This window comes from Canis lupus, chromosome 20 (genome assembly GCF_011100685.1).
Source record: "Canis lupus familiaris isolate Mischka breed German Shepherd chromosome 20, alternate assembly UU_Cfam_GSD_1.0, whole genome shotgun sequence".
Classification (NCBI taxonomy): Eukaryota; Metazoa; Chordata; class Mammalia; order Carnivora; family Canidae; genus Canis; species Canis lupus.
In genome coordinates, this window is record NC_049241.1 from 3,112,805 (window position 1) to 3,129,652 (window position 16,848).

The window sequence follows — 16,848 nt, forward strand, 5'->3', positions numbered from 1 at the left end:
ACACAGAGAGAGCGAGAGCGAGAGCGAGAGAGAAAGGCAGAGACACGGGCAGAGGGAGAAGCAGGCTCCATGCAGGGAGCCCGATGTGGGACTCCATCCTGGGACTCCAGGATCACACCCGGGCTGCAGGCAGCGTTAAACCGCTGCGCCACCGGGGTTGCCCTCCATGCTCTCTTTGAGGGGAAGATTGAAGTCCCTGACACAACCTTCCAGGCCCTGGATGGCCTGGCCTCTGCTTGCCTCTCTAGTTCTCCTCCTCCAGCCAGTCCGGCCTTCTTTAGTTTCTGGAACATGCTGAGGTGCCTTCTGTCTCAAGGCTTTGCCCCTAGTGTTCCCATTTTTCTAGAACACTCTCACCTTTTCCTTTCCTCTTCTCCCTGTCCCATCTTGCCAAGTAATATATCCTATTCTCAGCTCTCAGCTCAATATCACTTCAGGTGCTGGCTGAAGCAAGCACGACAAAGGTCCTGCATTCATCCAGCCTGCTGCCATACAGCTGGTCCCAGGATGATCTCATATAGCTTAGTAGTGGCTACTCCCGGCAGAGATTTCAGGTTGCCTGGTTCCCAGTCCCATCCCTGCTACCTGGCATAGCCTCTGGATGGAGGTGGTGCCCAGTAAATGTAGGAGACAGGCATGCAGGCATGCCTTGTGCTTCCAAATAGAGAGGGAGCTGTTTACAGAGCACCTACTGTGTGCCAGACAGGACCTCGCTGCCTCTTCACAACCGTTCTGGCAGGCAGGGACTCCAGTCTGTGCTCTACAAAAGGGGAAATAGGAGCTCCAAGAGGGGCCGTGACTTGCCCCCAAGGTCACACATCTGGTAGAGGCCCTGCTAGGACTCGAGACGGTCCCACGCCCTGCTTCCTGCCCCGTTGGCGCTATCACCAGGGATCAGTGTACATCTGCTTCCCCATCTGTAGAATGGGGATGAGGCGGTACCCACCCCACAGCGAGGACTCAGTAGGCCACTCAAGGGCTTAGCTCAGAGCCTGGCACAGCAACTGTTAAATGCTCAGCAACTGTTAGCTATCATCATCATCATCACTGTGTCGGTCAAAGAATAAATATATCTTCTTGCGACCCACGAAGGGGCAAGTGGAAAGCCCTTGTGGGGGAACAGGCACATGAACGGATGGGTGGGTGGAGAGCAAGTGAATGAGAGGGTGCATGGCTGAAGAATCAGGAAGCGCGGAGTGAGTGGGGAACACGAGAGCGAGCGCGTGTGCTGGGGGACGCACACCTGAGGTCTGGGAGACCCGGAGCCGACTTGCGGCCCTGCACCCCCCGCCCCCGCCGCCCCCCGCCGCCGCCCCCGCTCACCTGTACCGCCGCAGCTCGCCCTCCAGCCGCCGCACCCAGCGCTGCAGGCCCGGCACCTGTCGCGCCAGCACCTCGAGCTCGCGCACGCGGCCCAAGCTGCGCCGCACCGCCTCCCGGGCCTCCTCCGCGCGCCGCCGCACCTCGGCCTGGCCCTGCCGCAGCCTTTGCGCGCGGGCCTCGGCCACCGCCAGGGCGCCCCGCGCCTGCCGCAGCTCCCGCGCCGCCGCCTCGGGCCCGCCGCGCCCCGCCTCCAGCGCGCCCGCCTGGCTCTTCCAGAGGCCGACCTGCGGGGACAGTGCCGCAGGGGCCGCGGTGAGCGCCGGCACGCCCCCGGGCCCGCGCCCCCGGACCACCACGGTGCACGTCTACTGCGCGCACTGGCTCCCAGGCTTGTCCCAACTCCTTCAATCCTCGCGCCAGGCCAGGTGAGGCGGGAGCTCTGATTACTTACACCCCCTTTTTCCTAGGTGAGGGAAACTGAGCCACAGGGCCTATATTCTCAACTCTGCGTGGTACCAGAAATTCCGGGACTTCACGACTCTTCTCTGCTGTCTCCTGCATTGGTAGCACTCAACCTTCTGGGCTCCTCGGATCCCTAGACTCGAGGATCAATCTAAGTGTCTCAAAAAGGCGTCTTTGGGCCTCCCCAGGGCCTAGTCAATAGACTGTTCTCAAGGGTGGGGTGTTTCTCTCCTTTACTGCTGTGTCCCCGACGCCTAAACCAGGTCTGGCACACAGTAGGTGCTCAGTAAACACCTGGAGAATGAATGATCCTGGCCCGTCTTACTCCGCACCGTGGGAGTCAGTTCCCACTCCCACCCTTTGCTTCCCCGTGTTCCTAGGCCGCCGGCCCTTGTCTGTCCATAGCCATGGCCCCTGACAGCAGCCCCTTGCCACCCTTGCGCACTCGGCAGCCTTCCCTCTGCCACTCAGGGCTGGTGACTGGGTAATGTGCAGAGCCCCACGAAGACAAGTCAGCTCCCTCCTGGCCTACGGTCCCTTGGGGCAGTAGCCGTTCTTTTCCTCCTCCCAGCCTCATCACCCTTGGCACGCGGCCCAGCACAGTGCCGAAGTGTTTGTTGAGGGAATCCCAGACGCTTGAGCTGGGTCCATATCTCACACAGCGCTTTCTTCTCAACATCCCAGAGGTGTGGCCCCCACTGGTGTTCGGTGGCCAGCGACTGCCTGATGAACAGTAACACTATCTGTTTAGCACCTGGCCCTGGCCCTGACGGAGGCCTATAAATATTTGCTAAAATGACCCAATGAGTTGCCAGTCTACCCCATTAGGCAGGCAGGAGGCTCTTTAAGAGTAGGGACAGGGCCTATGTCACCCCTGACCTTCTAACCCACACTCCACCCCCCCCCCCCCCCAGCCTGGCACCACAGAGAGCTCCAGATGCCTGCTGAATGACTGAATGCGCGAGGCGGCCCAGGTTTCCTGGGAGAGTTCAAGTACTGGGTTAGAGGAGGCCGGAGGAGCTAGTGAGGGCGGGGGCATGGCGTGGGATGGCGATCCGGGTGGGACCGGGTGGGACCGGAGGTGGAACGGTGAGGAGAGGGAGGGGGTCTGGGGCGGGCTGAATGCAGTGGGGTGGGATGAGGCAGGGCGCAAGTGAGCTGAAGCGGGCTGGCGCTGCCCTGCCTCCCGCTTCCACTGCTCGGCCCAGTCGGGGCTGCTCCCACGGCCGCCCCGCCGCCGCTTCCAGTCCCGCCGCCCCCCCTCGGCGCGGGCGCGCACCTGCAGCGCTAGGCAGCGCGCGTCACTGCTCTGCAGCGCGGCTCGCAGGTCCTCCACCAGCTCGCGCAGGCTGCTGTTCTCCTCCTCCAACCGCGCCAAGCGCTCGCCGCCCCGCCCGCCGTCGGGGCCGCCGTCGGGGCCGCCGTCGGGGCCGCCGTCCGGGCCGCCGTCCGGGCCGGGCGAGCGGGGCGGCCGGCGGCGGCGGCGCGGGCGGCGCAGGCGGATCTGCGTCTCGATGTGCTCGCTGAGCGCGCCGCGGGGCAGCCGGGGGCCCTCGCGGGTCCCGAAGTAGCCGCAGAGGCGCGCGTGGAACTGGCGGAAGGTGAGCTCGGGCGGCTCCGCGCGCAGCGCCAGGCGCGCCTCCTCTGCGGCGTCCTCGTCCCCGGCGGCGGCTGCCCCGGCGGCCGCGTCCCCGTGGCTCGCGTCTCGGGCGGCCGCATCCCCGGAGGCCTCCCCGGCGGCGGCGGCCCCGTCGGCGCGCAGCCCCAGCACGGCGCAGAGAGCGCGGAAGTCGGCGCGGGGCAGGCGGCCGGCGCCGCGGCAGTCCAGGTGGTGGAAGACCTCCTGCAGGTACTGGTCCAGGCCGGTGGCCAGCACCACGATCTCGTTCTCCACGCCGCGGTCCAGCCCGTAGTGGTGCGCCAGGGCGCTCAGCAGCCACTGCGTGCGCCGCGCGGGCCGGCGGTACGGGTCGCCCGCCGCGCCCTCCCCGCCGGCCTCCCGGCCCGGGCCGCTGGGCTCCATCGCCGCGCGCCGCCGCTCGGGTCCCTCCGCCCCGCCACTTCCAGGGGCGGCCCCAGAGTTCCCGAAAGGAGGGGCTTAGCGGTCGCGGTCGGGTTGGGGCGGCGCAGAGGGCCGCGTCCAGCCGCTGTTTGCGCGGGTTAGTTAGGAGGGAGTCGGGGTGGGGGGCCAGGTGCCTCTCGGCGCGTTTCTCCGGGTGCCCCCCGCCCCGCGCTCTTCGCCCCTCATCACTCCCGGGGCCTTCCTGGCGTCTCCATCTCCTTCCCCCTCCAGGCTCTGTCGGCTTTCGACTCCCGACTCCCGCAGCTTCTGTCCACCCGCCTAGCGCTGGGAGTTGGCCCGGGGACGCGCGAGGCGTGGGCGCAGGAGGGCAGCCGGGGAGGGACGGGACGGTGGCTGCCGGGTCCTGTTGCTGGGGGCGTGTCCCAAGCCCACGTGTCACCCCCCCCCCAGCGCCTTTCCGGGGGAGCCCCGCGGGCTGGCTCTCGCCGCCCCCTCCTCGTGCAGGTGCGGGGAAGCGCCTCTCCCCTCAGGTCGGACACCGAGCTCCCAAGCTCACAGGTCGCTGCACCGTAGATAGTGCAGAGGCTCACGCGGTGACCAGAGCAGAGACACAGGGTTGGAGAAGTCAGAGGGCTGCTTGAGGGACTCTCGCTGGTAAGAAGTCGATCTGAAACAGACCCTTGCTCCCTAAGTTCTGTGTGTGTTTGGTGAGGCGTGGGGGGTGGGGGAGGCAGGGATAAAAAAGTGATGGTTTTACAGCCCTTACAGGTGTGCCTGTGGCCGTGAGTTGGCCACGTGACCTGGGTTCCTCCCAGAGCTGGGGCTATGCTAACAGGTTGTTTGGCCAACATTTTCTCTGGTGCCTTACAACACATTTCTGAAAGGTGACAGAAAAAAACCACCTTCTCAAGGGAGACCTAGGCTGTTTTTCCTTTCTCTTTCACAAGAGAGATGTCATGCACCTGTTACCCGCTCTGGGACCCGTTATCTGGCCGTGTTGGAGCAAGAGGCAGACTATTCAACTGTCCTTGGCTGTCAAGTCAGAGCCAGAATCCAGCCTTCTCTATGATTCTAGAAATCTAAATGTTTGAAAAGGCAGTAAAAATCTGTTTCCTGTGCTGCAGTATCCCAGAATCAGCACTTTGTTTGCAAATTTCTCCTCATTCTTGAAGATTTTGCCCAAGGGAAGGAGTTAGATGCTTCTCCCCAGCCATTTTGGACTTTTTTTTTTTTTTAATTACAAAAGTAATAGCATCTTGACCAAAAGTTTTACATCAATTCTACTTCTTGGCTCCTACCTTAGACACGTGCACAGGATATTCACTGCATCATTGTTTATGATATTGAGAAACTAGAGACAACCTGGTACTCATCAGTGCTTCAGCCAGGATGAATCACCATAAAAGGATGAGTGAAAAAAGCAAGTTGCAGTGTAGTATGTACAATATTATGACTTCAGTAGCAATAACAACAAAACCACACCAAACAGTATTAAATATTTTTATAATGACATGTGTATATAACTGTGTAGAATAAAATTGGAACGGGGGTGCCTGGAGGGCTCAGTTGGATAAATGTCTGCCTTTGGCTCAGGTCATAGTCTCAGGGTCCTGGGATCGAGCCCCGCATCAGGTTCCCTGCTCAGTGGGGAGCCTGCTTCTCCCTCTGCCTCCACCATCTTGAAAAAAGACGGAAGGATTCAAAACCGATGTAGTGGTTATTTCGGAGGATCAAAGATGTTTAGCCTTTGCTGTAACATTTCCCTTTTTGACAAGGCAATCACTTTTTTTCCTTCTTTTGAGGGAAGACACACTTTATTTACCATTTACATAGCATAAAATTCACCCACTGAAGGGTGTTAAGTAAATGCTTTTAGTACGTTTGTAGAATCTAGACCCATCACAATCTAACTTCAGAAAATTCTCATCATCCATTTCCCAAAAACCCTTGTACTCCTTAGCTCATTTTCGACTTCACCCTGCACCCCTAACCTCCCTCGCTAGGCAACCACCACTTTCTATTTCTACAGATTTGTCAATTCTGGACCTTTTGTATAAGTAGAATTCTACAGTATGTGACTGGCTCCTTTTGGAAAACGTTAACAGTGATGTTTGCAAGGCTCACCGACTCTGTAGCCTGTGTATCAGTACTTTCTTCCTTTTTACCACAGGGTGATATTCCATCATGCGGCTCGATCTGTTCTGTTCATCAGTTATTTGTTTATCAGCTGATGGACATTTGGGTTGTTCCCACGTTTTGGCTGTTCCAAATAGCACTGTTGTGAATATTCATGTGCAAGGTTTTTTTTTTTTTTAAGATTTATTTATTTATTCATGAGAGTCACAGAGAGAGAGAGAGAGAGAGAGAGAGAGGCAGAGACACAGGCCGAGGGAAAAGCAGGGTCCCTGCAGGGAGCCCGATGTGGGACTGGATCCCAGGACCCCAGGAGCCAAAGGCAGACAGACGCTCACCCGCTGAGCCACCCAGGTACCCCTCATGTGCAAGTTTTTGTGTGCACATGTTTTCATTTGTCTTGTGTGTTGACCCAGGAGTGGGACCGCTGCTTGGATGGTGGTTTTATGTTTAATTTTTGAACTGTTTTTTTTCACCATGGCTGCCCCATTTGCCCTTCTAGCGGCGGTGTTCTCATTTGTTTCTTGACAGGGGAAGTAACACGGATGTCCTCCATCCTCCATCTCAGCTCCCGGGGCCCCATCCTTGCTCAGCAGGTCCCCATCCTTGGCTCTCTTCACACCCCGTGTCCAGTCTGTCAGGCTGTCCAGGGCTCTGCCCTCACAGCACATCCTGCATCCCACTCAGTGGCCCCATGCCACACGTACTGCCCTGAGCCAAGCCCCCAGCGGCTGTCACCTGTATGCTTCCAGCAGGCTCCCCCAAAGACTGCCTTTGGACTCCTACAGTGTGTTCTCCACAGCCAGAGGATCCCCTCCTCTGCTCAGGAACCCCCAATTCTTTCCCTCTCACAGGGACTCAGGGCCAAGTCCTCACCATGCCTCCAAGGTCAGGTCACCCCACTCCCAGCCGGCCCCCAGCGTCAGACCTCCTCTCCTGCTGCCTTCTCCCCTGACCTCCTCCCTGTTCCTTCTAGCTCACCTCAGGCTATTTGGAGCTGCCTCTCCCAGACGTTCACAGCCCCCTCACCTCCAATGCCTTTGCTCCAACATCACGTCCTAAGCGAGGCTTTTGGGGACACCGGAAGCCCTCTGCCCCTCTGCCGGCTCTGTCTTCCCTGTGTGTGTAGTCTCCCTGTATTAAACTGTCACTCAACCATGAGGGCAGCGATACTTGTCTGTTCCCCTGGCACAGTGTCTGGCACACCGGAGGGAGACAGTCTCCAGCTTTCTTCTCAGATGCCTCCCTGGTTGCCCCTGGGAATGGTGTAGTGTGTTGCCTTCCACATATCTTCTTTGCCTGTCAGTGGTATGTAGACTTTTTGTTTGTATTTTGGCTCTTCCGCCACGTTGCTGTTCATCTGTGGGGTCTGAGCTTTGTGAGGCCAGGAACCTGATGCCCCTCAGTCCCAGCAGGGGCCTGGTACTGCACAGGCGCTAATAACGTTGGTTCGTAGGAACACACATTTGTAGATGTGAACTCACTGCAGCAAACGGGAAGCCTGCCTCCAGGTGGCATTGGTGGGATTCAGTGTCCTTGGATCTAGCGATGTTAGGAGTCAGTGAGACTCCCAACCTTGGCTGTTGATTGCCCCCCGCTGCCCCCCAGGCTGGACTGTAGAAGCTTCTAGGCCTGGGGCCCATGGCTGTGGGTTTGCTGGGTACATTTCGAACGGCACCCTGGAATTCGGCTCTGGATGTCCCAGTTGCATCTATGCAGCTGAATTGGATTGGACTTCACGTTAGTGCTGAGAGCCGGCCGCGCAGCTCGCCTGGGCCTCGCCCCTACCCCTGTCGCTGCAGCTGGGGGCTGCTTTGGGTGACGGAATCCTTTGAACAGTAGTGTTCCTGGGCCAGTCAACATTGAAAAGAAAGCCTTGAAATATCTTGCCATGGAGCGTTGCCTGGGCCTCCGCCCCCCCCCCCCCCCCCCCGCAGCTCAGCAGGGGCCCGGGGAAGTCAGGGTTGATAATGGGGCGCTGTCAGGCCTGTCTGTCTGCTGGGCGGTGTTACCAGGCGCCTCTGAAATCATTCCGGTTGGACCCACAAGGTTTTTGTTGAAGGTTCGAAGTGAGCAAACTCAGAGGTCTCCTGTGCTCTTTTGTTCGGAGCTGGGGGGATGGGTATGTGTCTGCGTGGGGGAGAGCTGAGGCCCCAGCAAAGAGATGATTTTCTAAAGTCAGTTCACTATTGTTTGAGCCATTTCAAAAAGTATATTGTTTAACATTGTCTTTAAACAGCCCAGAAAAAAATGCTAAAAAGCAAAAATCACCCCCAGAAGAGGGCGGGGGACTAGGGGGCAGAGAGGGGGGGTCTACAGATACTTCTGATGTATTTGTTTCCAGGCGTTTTCCATGCATTTGGGCATGAAAGGACTTCCCTGGGGTGGCTGTTACATGACTATACATCTGTCAAAGCACTTAAAAAGGACGAGTTTTACAGGATGTGAATTGTAGCTCATTAAACTTAACATAAAGAAACACGGTTGAAATGCTGTTGCCAGGATCTTTCTTTGCACATCAACCATACTTCCTAAACAGCTTGCCATCATTAATATGCCTTTGCAAATGTTCTTGAGCACCACTCGTGTTCCCTCCTACGACTGAGCTCTAAGGTGCTTCATTGTCCTCCAGGGACGCACATCAAGGTAGTTTGCAGTTTTTCTCCATTAAAACAACACCGTGAACTGTTGACTCTGTATCCCAAGTGATTTACTATTGTGCCAGGGAGTTTGAACATTTTATTCGCTCTTGATACTGTCAAACTGTTTTTCAGAAAGCTTTCGTCATTCTATGCAGTCCCTGGAGTGTCTGGGAATGTCTGTGAGTCCTCATTTTTAGTGACAGAGCTTTTATATTTTCAGGAGACTTGGTTAGTAGATTTGCTTAGTGTTCAGACACCAATTTTACTTCTAATAAAAATCGGACTGAACTAGGCAAAGCTTTCTTAGTCATAGCACAAAATGAATGGTCCAAAAAGGAAAAAAATCAGTCAATTTGAAACTTTTGCACTTCAAACAGCAGTGGTAAAGACACCCTTAAGAAAGGGAAAGGACCCAGAGGAGACCAGAAAATGTTTGTAAAACATAGGTCCAGTAAAGGACTTGTATTCAGACTTTACAGATAACTCCTATAGCTCAGAAGAAAAACAACCCAATCAAAAAGGGGGCAAAAGAGAGGAACAGATGGTTTACCAAAGAGGATATATGAATTGCCGATAAGTCCATGAAAAGATCTCAGTATCATTAGTCATTAGGGAAATACAAAATAAAACTGCAATGGGATGCTGTTTCATACTCATGAGGATTCGTAATAAGTTAGACCCACAATAAATGGTTTCTGGACGACATGGAGACAGGAACCCTCATACTATGATGGTGGGAATGTGAAATGGTGCAGCTGCTTTGGAAAACAGTTTGACAAATTCTCAAAAAGAGCAAGTGTGAAACTGCTGATGTGGAAATATTGGAGTTTAGGAGTGAATGGCCAAGAAAGACGTCTTTGGTGCAAAAAGGTGGTTTTATTAAAGCACGGGGACAGGACCCCCCCCCCCCCCCGCCCCGGCCCCCGGGGACAGAAAGAGCTGCATTTGAGTTGTGATGGGTGACTGATTATATACTTTCAAGTTGGGAGAGGGGTTAGGGATAGCATAAGTCTCTAAGGGTTTTGGAAACAAAATTTCTAGGACCTTGCAGGGTGGGGGGGGGGGGTGGGAGTTAGCTTTTATAAAGAAAAGGTGGTTTATTACTATCTAGTAAAACCTTAGTGGTGAGACCCTTCGGATGTATATCAGTGCAGCACATGCTTGCAGGATGATTGCCAACGTGTATCTTGGGGGTGGAGGGGATGGTAAAGGAAGTTTCCAAAAGGATTTTTATATGTTAAAGGAGACTTTCAGGGTCCTGGAAGTTCGGACTAATATTAAGCCAGGATTGCTTTCTGCCTCTAGCAAAGTATCTAGAGGCAGCTGAGTCCTAGAGGAAGATCACTCTGCATGTCTCAAGGACTTGTCAATGGGCTGTAAGTAGTAAGGAAATTTAAATCTTTTTCTTTTGCCTTTGTTCTCTGCATCACTACCACATCATTACCGCATGACCCAGCTATTTAACTCTGAGTGTCTACCCAAGAGAATGAACACATTTGTCCACGCAGAGACTTTTTGTGGGCATGTTCATGACAGCATTTTTGATAAATATCTAAATGTTCAACCTCAATGTCCATTAACTGATGAACAGATAGGCAAAATGTGCATCACACAATGAAGCATTATTCAGCCATGAAAAGTAATGGAGTATTGATTAATACTACAGCATGAATGAACTTCAGAAACATTATGCTAAGCGAAAGAAGTCAGTCACGAAGCAAAGCCATGTATCACATGACTCCATCTATGTGAAATGTCCAGAAAAGGGATAGGAAGTAGATTAGTGGTGACCTGGGGCTGGGGCTCAGAACAGAGATTAATCGTAAATGTGTATGAAGGGTCTTATTAGGAAGATAAAAATGTTCTAAAACTTATTTATGGTGATGGTTTTGTCACTTGGTAAAGTCACTAAAAATCATTAAATTCTATACTTGAAATGGATGAATTTTGTGATATAAAATATACCTCAGTACAGCGATTAAAAAGGGGGGTTAGAGGGATCCCTGGGTGGCGCAGCGGTTTGGCGCCTGCCTTTGGCCCGGGGCGCGATCCTGGAGACCCGGGATCAAATCCCACATCGGGCTCCTGGTGCATGGAGCCTGCTTCTCCCTCTGCCTGTGTCTCCGCCTCTATCTCTCTCTCTGTGTGTGACTATCATAAATAAATAAAAATAAATAAATAAATAAATAAATAAATAAACTTAAAAAAAAAAGGGGGGGTTAGAGATGGTGAGGAGAAGACGGATATAGCTGTTCCCCAAATATGCATCCAGCTGCCAGAGGCTTGGGAGAACTTCAGAAAGCCTCAGGTGCCCATGGAAGCTTTGGCGCTCCCCTACCCTGCGAGGAAGAAGGACACAGTGATTGAATCCCTTCAGATTGCTCTGCACCGTGGCTTTGCCCTTCCTCCTATCCGGATGTGGAGTCTGTTCTTCATCCCCTTGGGTCTTGGCTGGCCCTTGTGACTTGCTCTGGTCAATGGATATGGTGGAAGTGATGCTGTGCCATTTTCAGGCCTAGGTGACAAAGGGCCTTGTAGCGTGCACCCCTGCCCTGAGAATGCCATTGGAGGAAGCTAGTCCAGCCAGGTGGAGCATGAAGGGTCATATGGTGGGGAGGGAGGATTAAGGTACCCCAACTGCCATTTTGGAGCTTCCAGCCCTGTTGATACAGATGATGCAGCCCAGTGAGTGAGTCTGACCCCCACCAGTGGTTGCCCAGCTGATCCACAGAACTGTAAAAAAATAATAAGTGGCTGTTGTTTTAATGCTGTTAAGTTTTGGGATGTTTTGCTATGCAGCAACAGACAACTGGAACACATGCCCTTTCTTCTTTACGTGGACTTTGCCTGTCCTGAAGCCATCTTTGCTGATGGAGGTGCGATTTTGGATCCACCTTTCACAGCTGAGTGCCAGGTAGCACACCTTTGCCCTCACTCCATCCCATGACACGCTGGATCTTGACCTCGACACCATTTCTCTCAGGGTAGTGGTTCTAATCCTTGACTGTGGAATAGAGTCTTGGTGGAGGTAATTTTGAAAAATATGGGGGTCTGTTCCAGTTGTTTATTATCATGCAACAAATCATCTTAAACCTTAGTGCCTTTTTTTTTTCCTTAGAGCCTTTTTTTTTTTTTTTTAAGATTTTGTTTATGTATTCATGAAAGACACAGAGAGAAAGGCAGAAAGAGAAGCAGGCTCCTCACAGGGAGCCCGATGTGGGACTCCATCCGCAGACCCCAGGATCACACCATGAGCCGAAGGCAGATGCTCAACCACTGAGCCACCCAGGTGCCCCTAAACCTTAGTGGCTTAAGACGAGAATAATTTATGTTGGTCATAAATCTGCAATTTGGGGTGAACTTGGTGATAACAGCTGATTTTTGCTACACATAGTGTCAGTTGGGGGTGGCTTAAAGGCTGGGAGCTGGAATCTTTGGAAACCTGGCACTCTTGCATGTTTGGTGCTTGGGGCTGGGAGTCAGCTGGGAGCTCTGCTGGTGCTATGGCCAGCACATCTCCATGTGGACTTGCCATGTGGCTGCTTGTGCTTCTTCACAACATAGTGACTGAGTTCTTAGAATGAGCTCCCCAAATGGACAAAACAGAAGTGGATGGAGTTTGTATAAGCTGGCCTCAGAAGTCAGAGTGTCACTTTGGCTGAGATGATCACAAAGGTCTATCTGGGTTCAAAGGGGAAGGGACTAGGCCCACCACTGGATGGGAGGAGTGCCAACATCACTCTAGAAGAAGAATGTGTGGGAAGGAATCTATTGAAGTGACTCTCTTCAGAAAATACCCTGTGTTTACTGGTTCCTAAGCCCCACCGCTGGAGAATCAATACTGCAGGTCTGGAGCGAAGCCTCAGGATTGAAGTTCTGACATACTCCCTGGTGATTCTGATGCATATCCAGGACCAGGTAATGGTGCTTTGTCTAAGACCTGTGGCCCCTCAATTCTGAGCTCAGAGCTGTCCCCACGGGAGATGCTGCGGAGGTTGGTTGCTGCCATGAGTGGTCATGTGGTATGCTGTTCCCTCTGCTTGGAATACTTTCTCTTGCTTTCACTGCTTGGCAAGCCCCGAAGTTTGGCTTTTGTCACCTCCTCCATGAAACCTGTCCCTGGCTCCTGCCCCCTCTTGCCAGTCACCTTGTGGTGTGTCCCTGCACGCCAACGCCTTGGTCATTACATAGTCTACGTAGGGAGCAGCAGCCAGCCTCTCTCACCTGGGGGTTTGGGTGGGCGGGTATTTGCAGACTTTGGAGTCAGTCTGGACTTCAGTCCAGCGCTGCCAGGACACACTCACCCGTGTGGCCTCAGGCAAGTCGTGCCACTAGTCTGAGACTCAGTTTCCTCATCTCTTTAAGGACGTCAGCGACAGAAGCAGAGAGTCTATGTGAAAGAGGTTCGGGGTAGGGTAGGGTTATCAGAGTTTTCAGAGCCCATGGCTTCTGCTGCCTTTATCAAAGAATGGGACGCAGGGGCTGCTGGCGGTATAAGGGGGAGGCAAAACCCCTGTCCCCTGTACTGTAGGGAAGGGCGAGGCATATAATAGGTGCTCACGTTCAGAGCAGGAATTCCTTAAAGACTGAATGAATGAGTGGATGAAAGGAGGCAACACCTTTTTTGCCAGACCTTGTCTGTGCACCTGGTGGGAGGCGGGAAGCCCCAACCCCCGGAGCCCCGCCCCGGAGCCCCGCCCCCGAAGCCCGGGCCGCGCCCGTCTCCTAGCAACTGTCAAACACAATTGCGCGGCGGCGTCCCGCGGGCCTCCCTGCGGCGGTGTGCGAGCGGACTGACGCCCCGGTCTGACCCCAGGTTGCTGCCCAGCGCATCCCCTTGCAGGTACGGAAGGTCCCCCTCTATCTGCTGCTCCACCTGGGCACCCCTTTCTAAACAAAACCTTAGCCCGGGTTCCTCCTCCCGGAGGAGGCCTTTTAGAGCACACGTGGGAGTGGGAGGAGGCCCATTCGTGTCTCGCCTCGGGGGTTCTCGCCCTCTTCGACCTCTCCAGGCTCTTGCACGTGCTGTCCCCCTTGCCTGGTTCGCAGGTCCCCACATTGCAAACCCATCCTGTGCTCTCGCCCAAGGCTTCTCGAGGGGAAGCACCTGCTTCTCTCCCAGCTTTGCGGTTCTCGGTAAGTGCACTTACCTGGAGCTGGCGTTCCAGAGGGCCAGTGATTGATTTGTGAAAGGAGGAGCGGCTGGGGCGGGGAGGATAGACTCAAGTTGGAGAAACTGGGGATACTTATGATTACTGCCAGCCATCATTCTCTGTGGTTCATTGTTGAGTGCCTACCGTGTGCCAGGCAGTGTCCCAGGCCTTGACCCTTCAACCCAGGACAGGGAAGGGAAGGAGGGGAAAAGTGAGTCATCCTGAAGGAGGTGAAGCTTACCTCCTGGGAATAGAGGGAGGTGACAGCAGTGCCTTTATTTTCTTGCAGCCAGGAGTGCCGCGCCTGTGGGTGCTCTTCAGAATGTCGCTGCACGCCTGGGAGTGGGAGGATGAGGACAGGGTGAGCATGGGGCCCATGTCCTCCATGGGCAGCTTTTACCAGTCTGGGAGTGAGTGTGATATGGAGGAGTACCTGAAGGTCAAAGCCCAAGCCCAGGAGTCAGACTCTGAGCACCCATTCAGCAGCGAGTCCTCATATGGGCCCGCCAGCACCTTCAACTCTGATGTGCCCCAGGTGGTTCCCTGCAAATTCATCATCTCACTGGCCCTCCCAGTCAACACTGGTAAGTACTAGAGCTGAATCCCAACACCCTCTCAAAAAGGGAGTGCACAGATGACCTTCTCCCAGAGGTTTGGGGCACCTAGGCTCTGTCTACTGTCTTCCCCAAGTGGGGTGCCCAATGCCAGCAGCAGAGCTCAGGAAAGAAACTGCAATTTTAGGGGGTTCACTGTGGGCTAGGCAAGTGAGTGATTAAACACACTCCATGTGCTTAATTTATTGGGCCTAGCAACTGTCAACAACCCTAATTATTCTATTTGTGGATGAATGAATGAGAAACAGGTTAGGGCATTGGTTCCCATAAACTGGCTATCCATCATCAGGTTCCGTGTTTAAATTCTCAGATGTGCTGAATTAAAATCTCTGAGTATATAGGCATATCAGTTACCTTTTGCCCCCCAAATCCTGTGTAACAAATTTGAACAACTCCCCAAGCCCGGGGCTCCAAATGCAAATCCCTTGTTCTCCTGGATGGGCAGGTGGGGGGATCCAGGCTAGGCTCCCTGTGGTGGGCTCTGCTCTGCTTCATGTGTGCCTCTCATCCTTCTGCTGGACATGTGGGTCAGCCAGACACATTCTGTGTGTCTCTGCTTTTCCTTAACAAGAGGGCAAGCCCAAACATCCAAGAACTCTTCAGGTCTTTGGGCACCTCCCCCACCTGCTAACATTTTTTGGGCCAAAGTGAATCACATGATTGAACGCCAAGATTAGGGGCAGAGTAAAGAACTCTTTTAGAGTTCTTTCGAATTGACCTATCTTCTGGGGAACTTGAACTTTTTTACTGCCAAGACCGGGGAAGGCAGGTGAAGCACCTCAGGTGAAAAATTTAAAGAGACACTCCCTCTCAGAGTCATGCACTGAATTTTTGTGCCCTGATGTCCAGTGCAGACCCTGTTAACTCTACTGGCTAGACAGACTGGACCTGCATCTCAGCCCCCAAGCAGGGCAAGCAGCATGGGAGTGGGTGTCCTTCCACAGCATCAGGCTCTTTCTTGGTTCCAGAGAACTGTGGAGATGGGTGTACTTTCCCATGTGAGGTTCAAACAAGACTCATTAAATTCATGTCTTCTAGGTTATAAAGGAAAATATACAATTTTGATAGAAAAATATAGGAAACACCCTAAAATGGACAAACCAACTGCAAAGTATCGCCGTTACTACCACATTGAGTATTTCCTTCTGCCAGATGATGGGGAGCCTAAAAAAGTTGACATGGTGGTATTTCCAATGGTGGCCAAAGTGTTCCTGGATTCAGGAATTAAGGTGTGTGTGTACCTTGTATATAGTCTAATACTGCATAAGGTGTGCTTGCTTCCCCTGGAGCTTGCTAGAAATGCAGAATATTGGGATCCCCCCTGCCAGACCTACTGAATGAGAATCCACACTGACCTAAAAATACCAATTACTGAGCTTTCTATTTACATATCTTTATCTAGAAATTTCTTTGGTGGTTCAAAGTTTTTGCTCCTTTTGTGATTTCCTTCTCTGTATGAGTACCTGTGTATATCCATGTGCGCACACACTCCCACCCTCCTGCCTGTGGTCTGGCTCTGGGTCAGTGTTTGGAAGTCATCAGAAAGGGCACGGTTTGCAGGTAACTGCTTTGTCTTTTCTGATGAACCCAGAAGTGTGATGGGCTCTAGCTGGGACACTTGTTTCCTGAATGAGGTGGGAGCTGGGAGCGGGGTTGGGAGGAGCGCTGGGTACAAAAGGCAGGCAGGTGGAGAGCAGGGCTCAGAAGGCTGAGGCTGGCGGGGGTGAGGAATCTCAGGCTGCTGAGCCTTCCAGTCTTGCACACTTAAGGCCTCTCGGTGTTCTTTGACACAGACAGTGAGGCCTTGGCAAGAAGGGGACAAAGTCTGGGTGTCATGGACGCAGACTTTTAACATCAACATGACGAAGGAATTACTAAAGAAAATAAATTTTCACAAAATAACCATGAGGGTCTGGGACACCAAGGACAAGGTTTCAAGAAAAGTCAAGTATTACCGGTTAAAGACAACTGGGTATTCAGAAGATACAGGATGTTGTGGTGAGTCGAGTATTTGTGTTTTATTTGAAACATTGCTAGAGGTGCGTGACTTCTCACCAGTAACAGGAGCAGAGCCAGTGTCCCCTCGTTTACTTCATCTCATTTTCCCCAGGGCACATGTTGATTTGTGTGTCCGTGGTGCCCCATCCGTCCAGGACAAGCTTGAGCATCAGGAAGTAGCGCCTCATGGAGTTGTGTCTGAGGGTGGGCAGTGTCTGTGCATGCACATTGGTCACCACCTCTGCCTCCACCACATTTCTGGACTTCTGTTCCCAGGAAGCACTCACATGTCTCCTGACATGGGTGTTAGCTACTATCCAAAAAAAAAAAGACACCAAGAAACAAGAGAAAACTTTAAAATCCCATGATCCTGAGACAACCGTATTAGACCTTCTAATTCTTATTTGGGTAAATATTTTATCAATACCAGAAAGTCTCCTCTTGAGCTCACTTCCAAGGAGAGAGCTAGGAGGAGTGGAAAAATCCAGGCTTTGAAGTCC

The 16,848-nt window shown here is 53.3% G+C and overlaps 2 protein-coding genes across 18 annotated transcripts in view; one reads left to right on the forward strand and one right to left on the reverse strand.

Moving 5' to 3' along the window:
• EFCC1 (EF-hand and coiled-coil domain containing 1) overlaps nucleotides 1-4,225 on the reverse strand; it is a 41,687-nt gene extending 37,462 nt beyond the window's left edge. Inside the window, exons 1-2 of the mRNA XM_038565496.1 lie at nucleotides 3,065-4,225; nucleotides 1,324-1,607 (exon numbers count right to left, since the gene is read on the reverse strand). Of these exons, the coding sequence (XP_038421424.1) occupies nucleotides 1,324-1,607; nucleotides 3,065-3,808 (1,028 nt within the window). The 5' untranslated portion in view covers nucleotides 3,809-4,225. The remainder of the gene's footprint in view (nucleotides 1-1,323; nucleotides 1,608-3,064) is intronic.
• A 9,058-nt stretch (nucleotides 4,226-13,283) lies between these two features.
• Nucleotides 13,284-16,848, forward strand: part of CFAP92 (cilia and flagella associated protein 92 (putative)) — a 59,496-nt gene continuing 55,931 nt past the window's right edge. For 6 of the 17 annotated variants that reach the window (XM_038565501.1, XM_038565497.1, XM_038565500.1 and 3 more), the window contains exons 1-5: nucleotides 13,289-13,426; nucleotides 13,633-13,719; nucleotides 14,026-14,320; nucleotides 15,389-15,579; nucleotides 16,144-16,348. In XM_038565501.1, the coding sequence (XP_038421429.1) occupies nucleotides 14,059-14,320; nucleotides 15,389-15,579; nucleotides 16,144-16,348 (658 nt within the window). In that variant the 5' untranslated portion in view covers nucleotides 13,289-13,426; nucleotides 13,633-13,719; nucleotides 14,026-14,058. Of the gene's footprint in view, nucleotides 13,427-13,632; nucleotides 13,720-14,025; nucleotides 14,321-15,388; nucleotides 15,580-16,143; nucleotides 16,349-16,848 lie in introns of all 17 variants that reach the window. The other 11 variants (XM_038565504.1, XM_038565511.1, XM_038565507.1 and 8 more) reach the window with 7 other exon arrangements.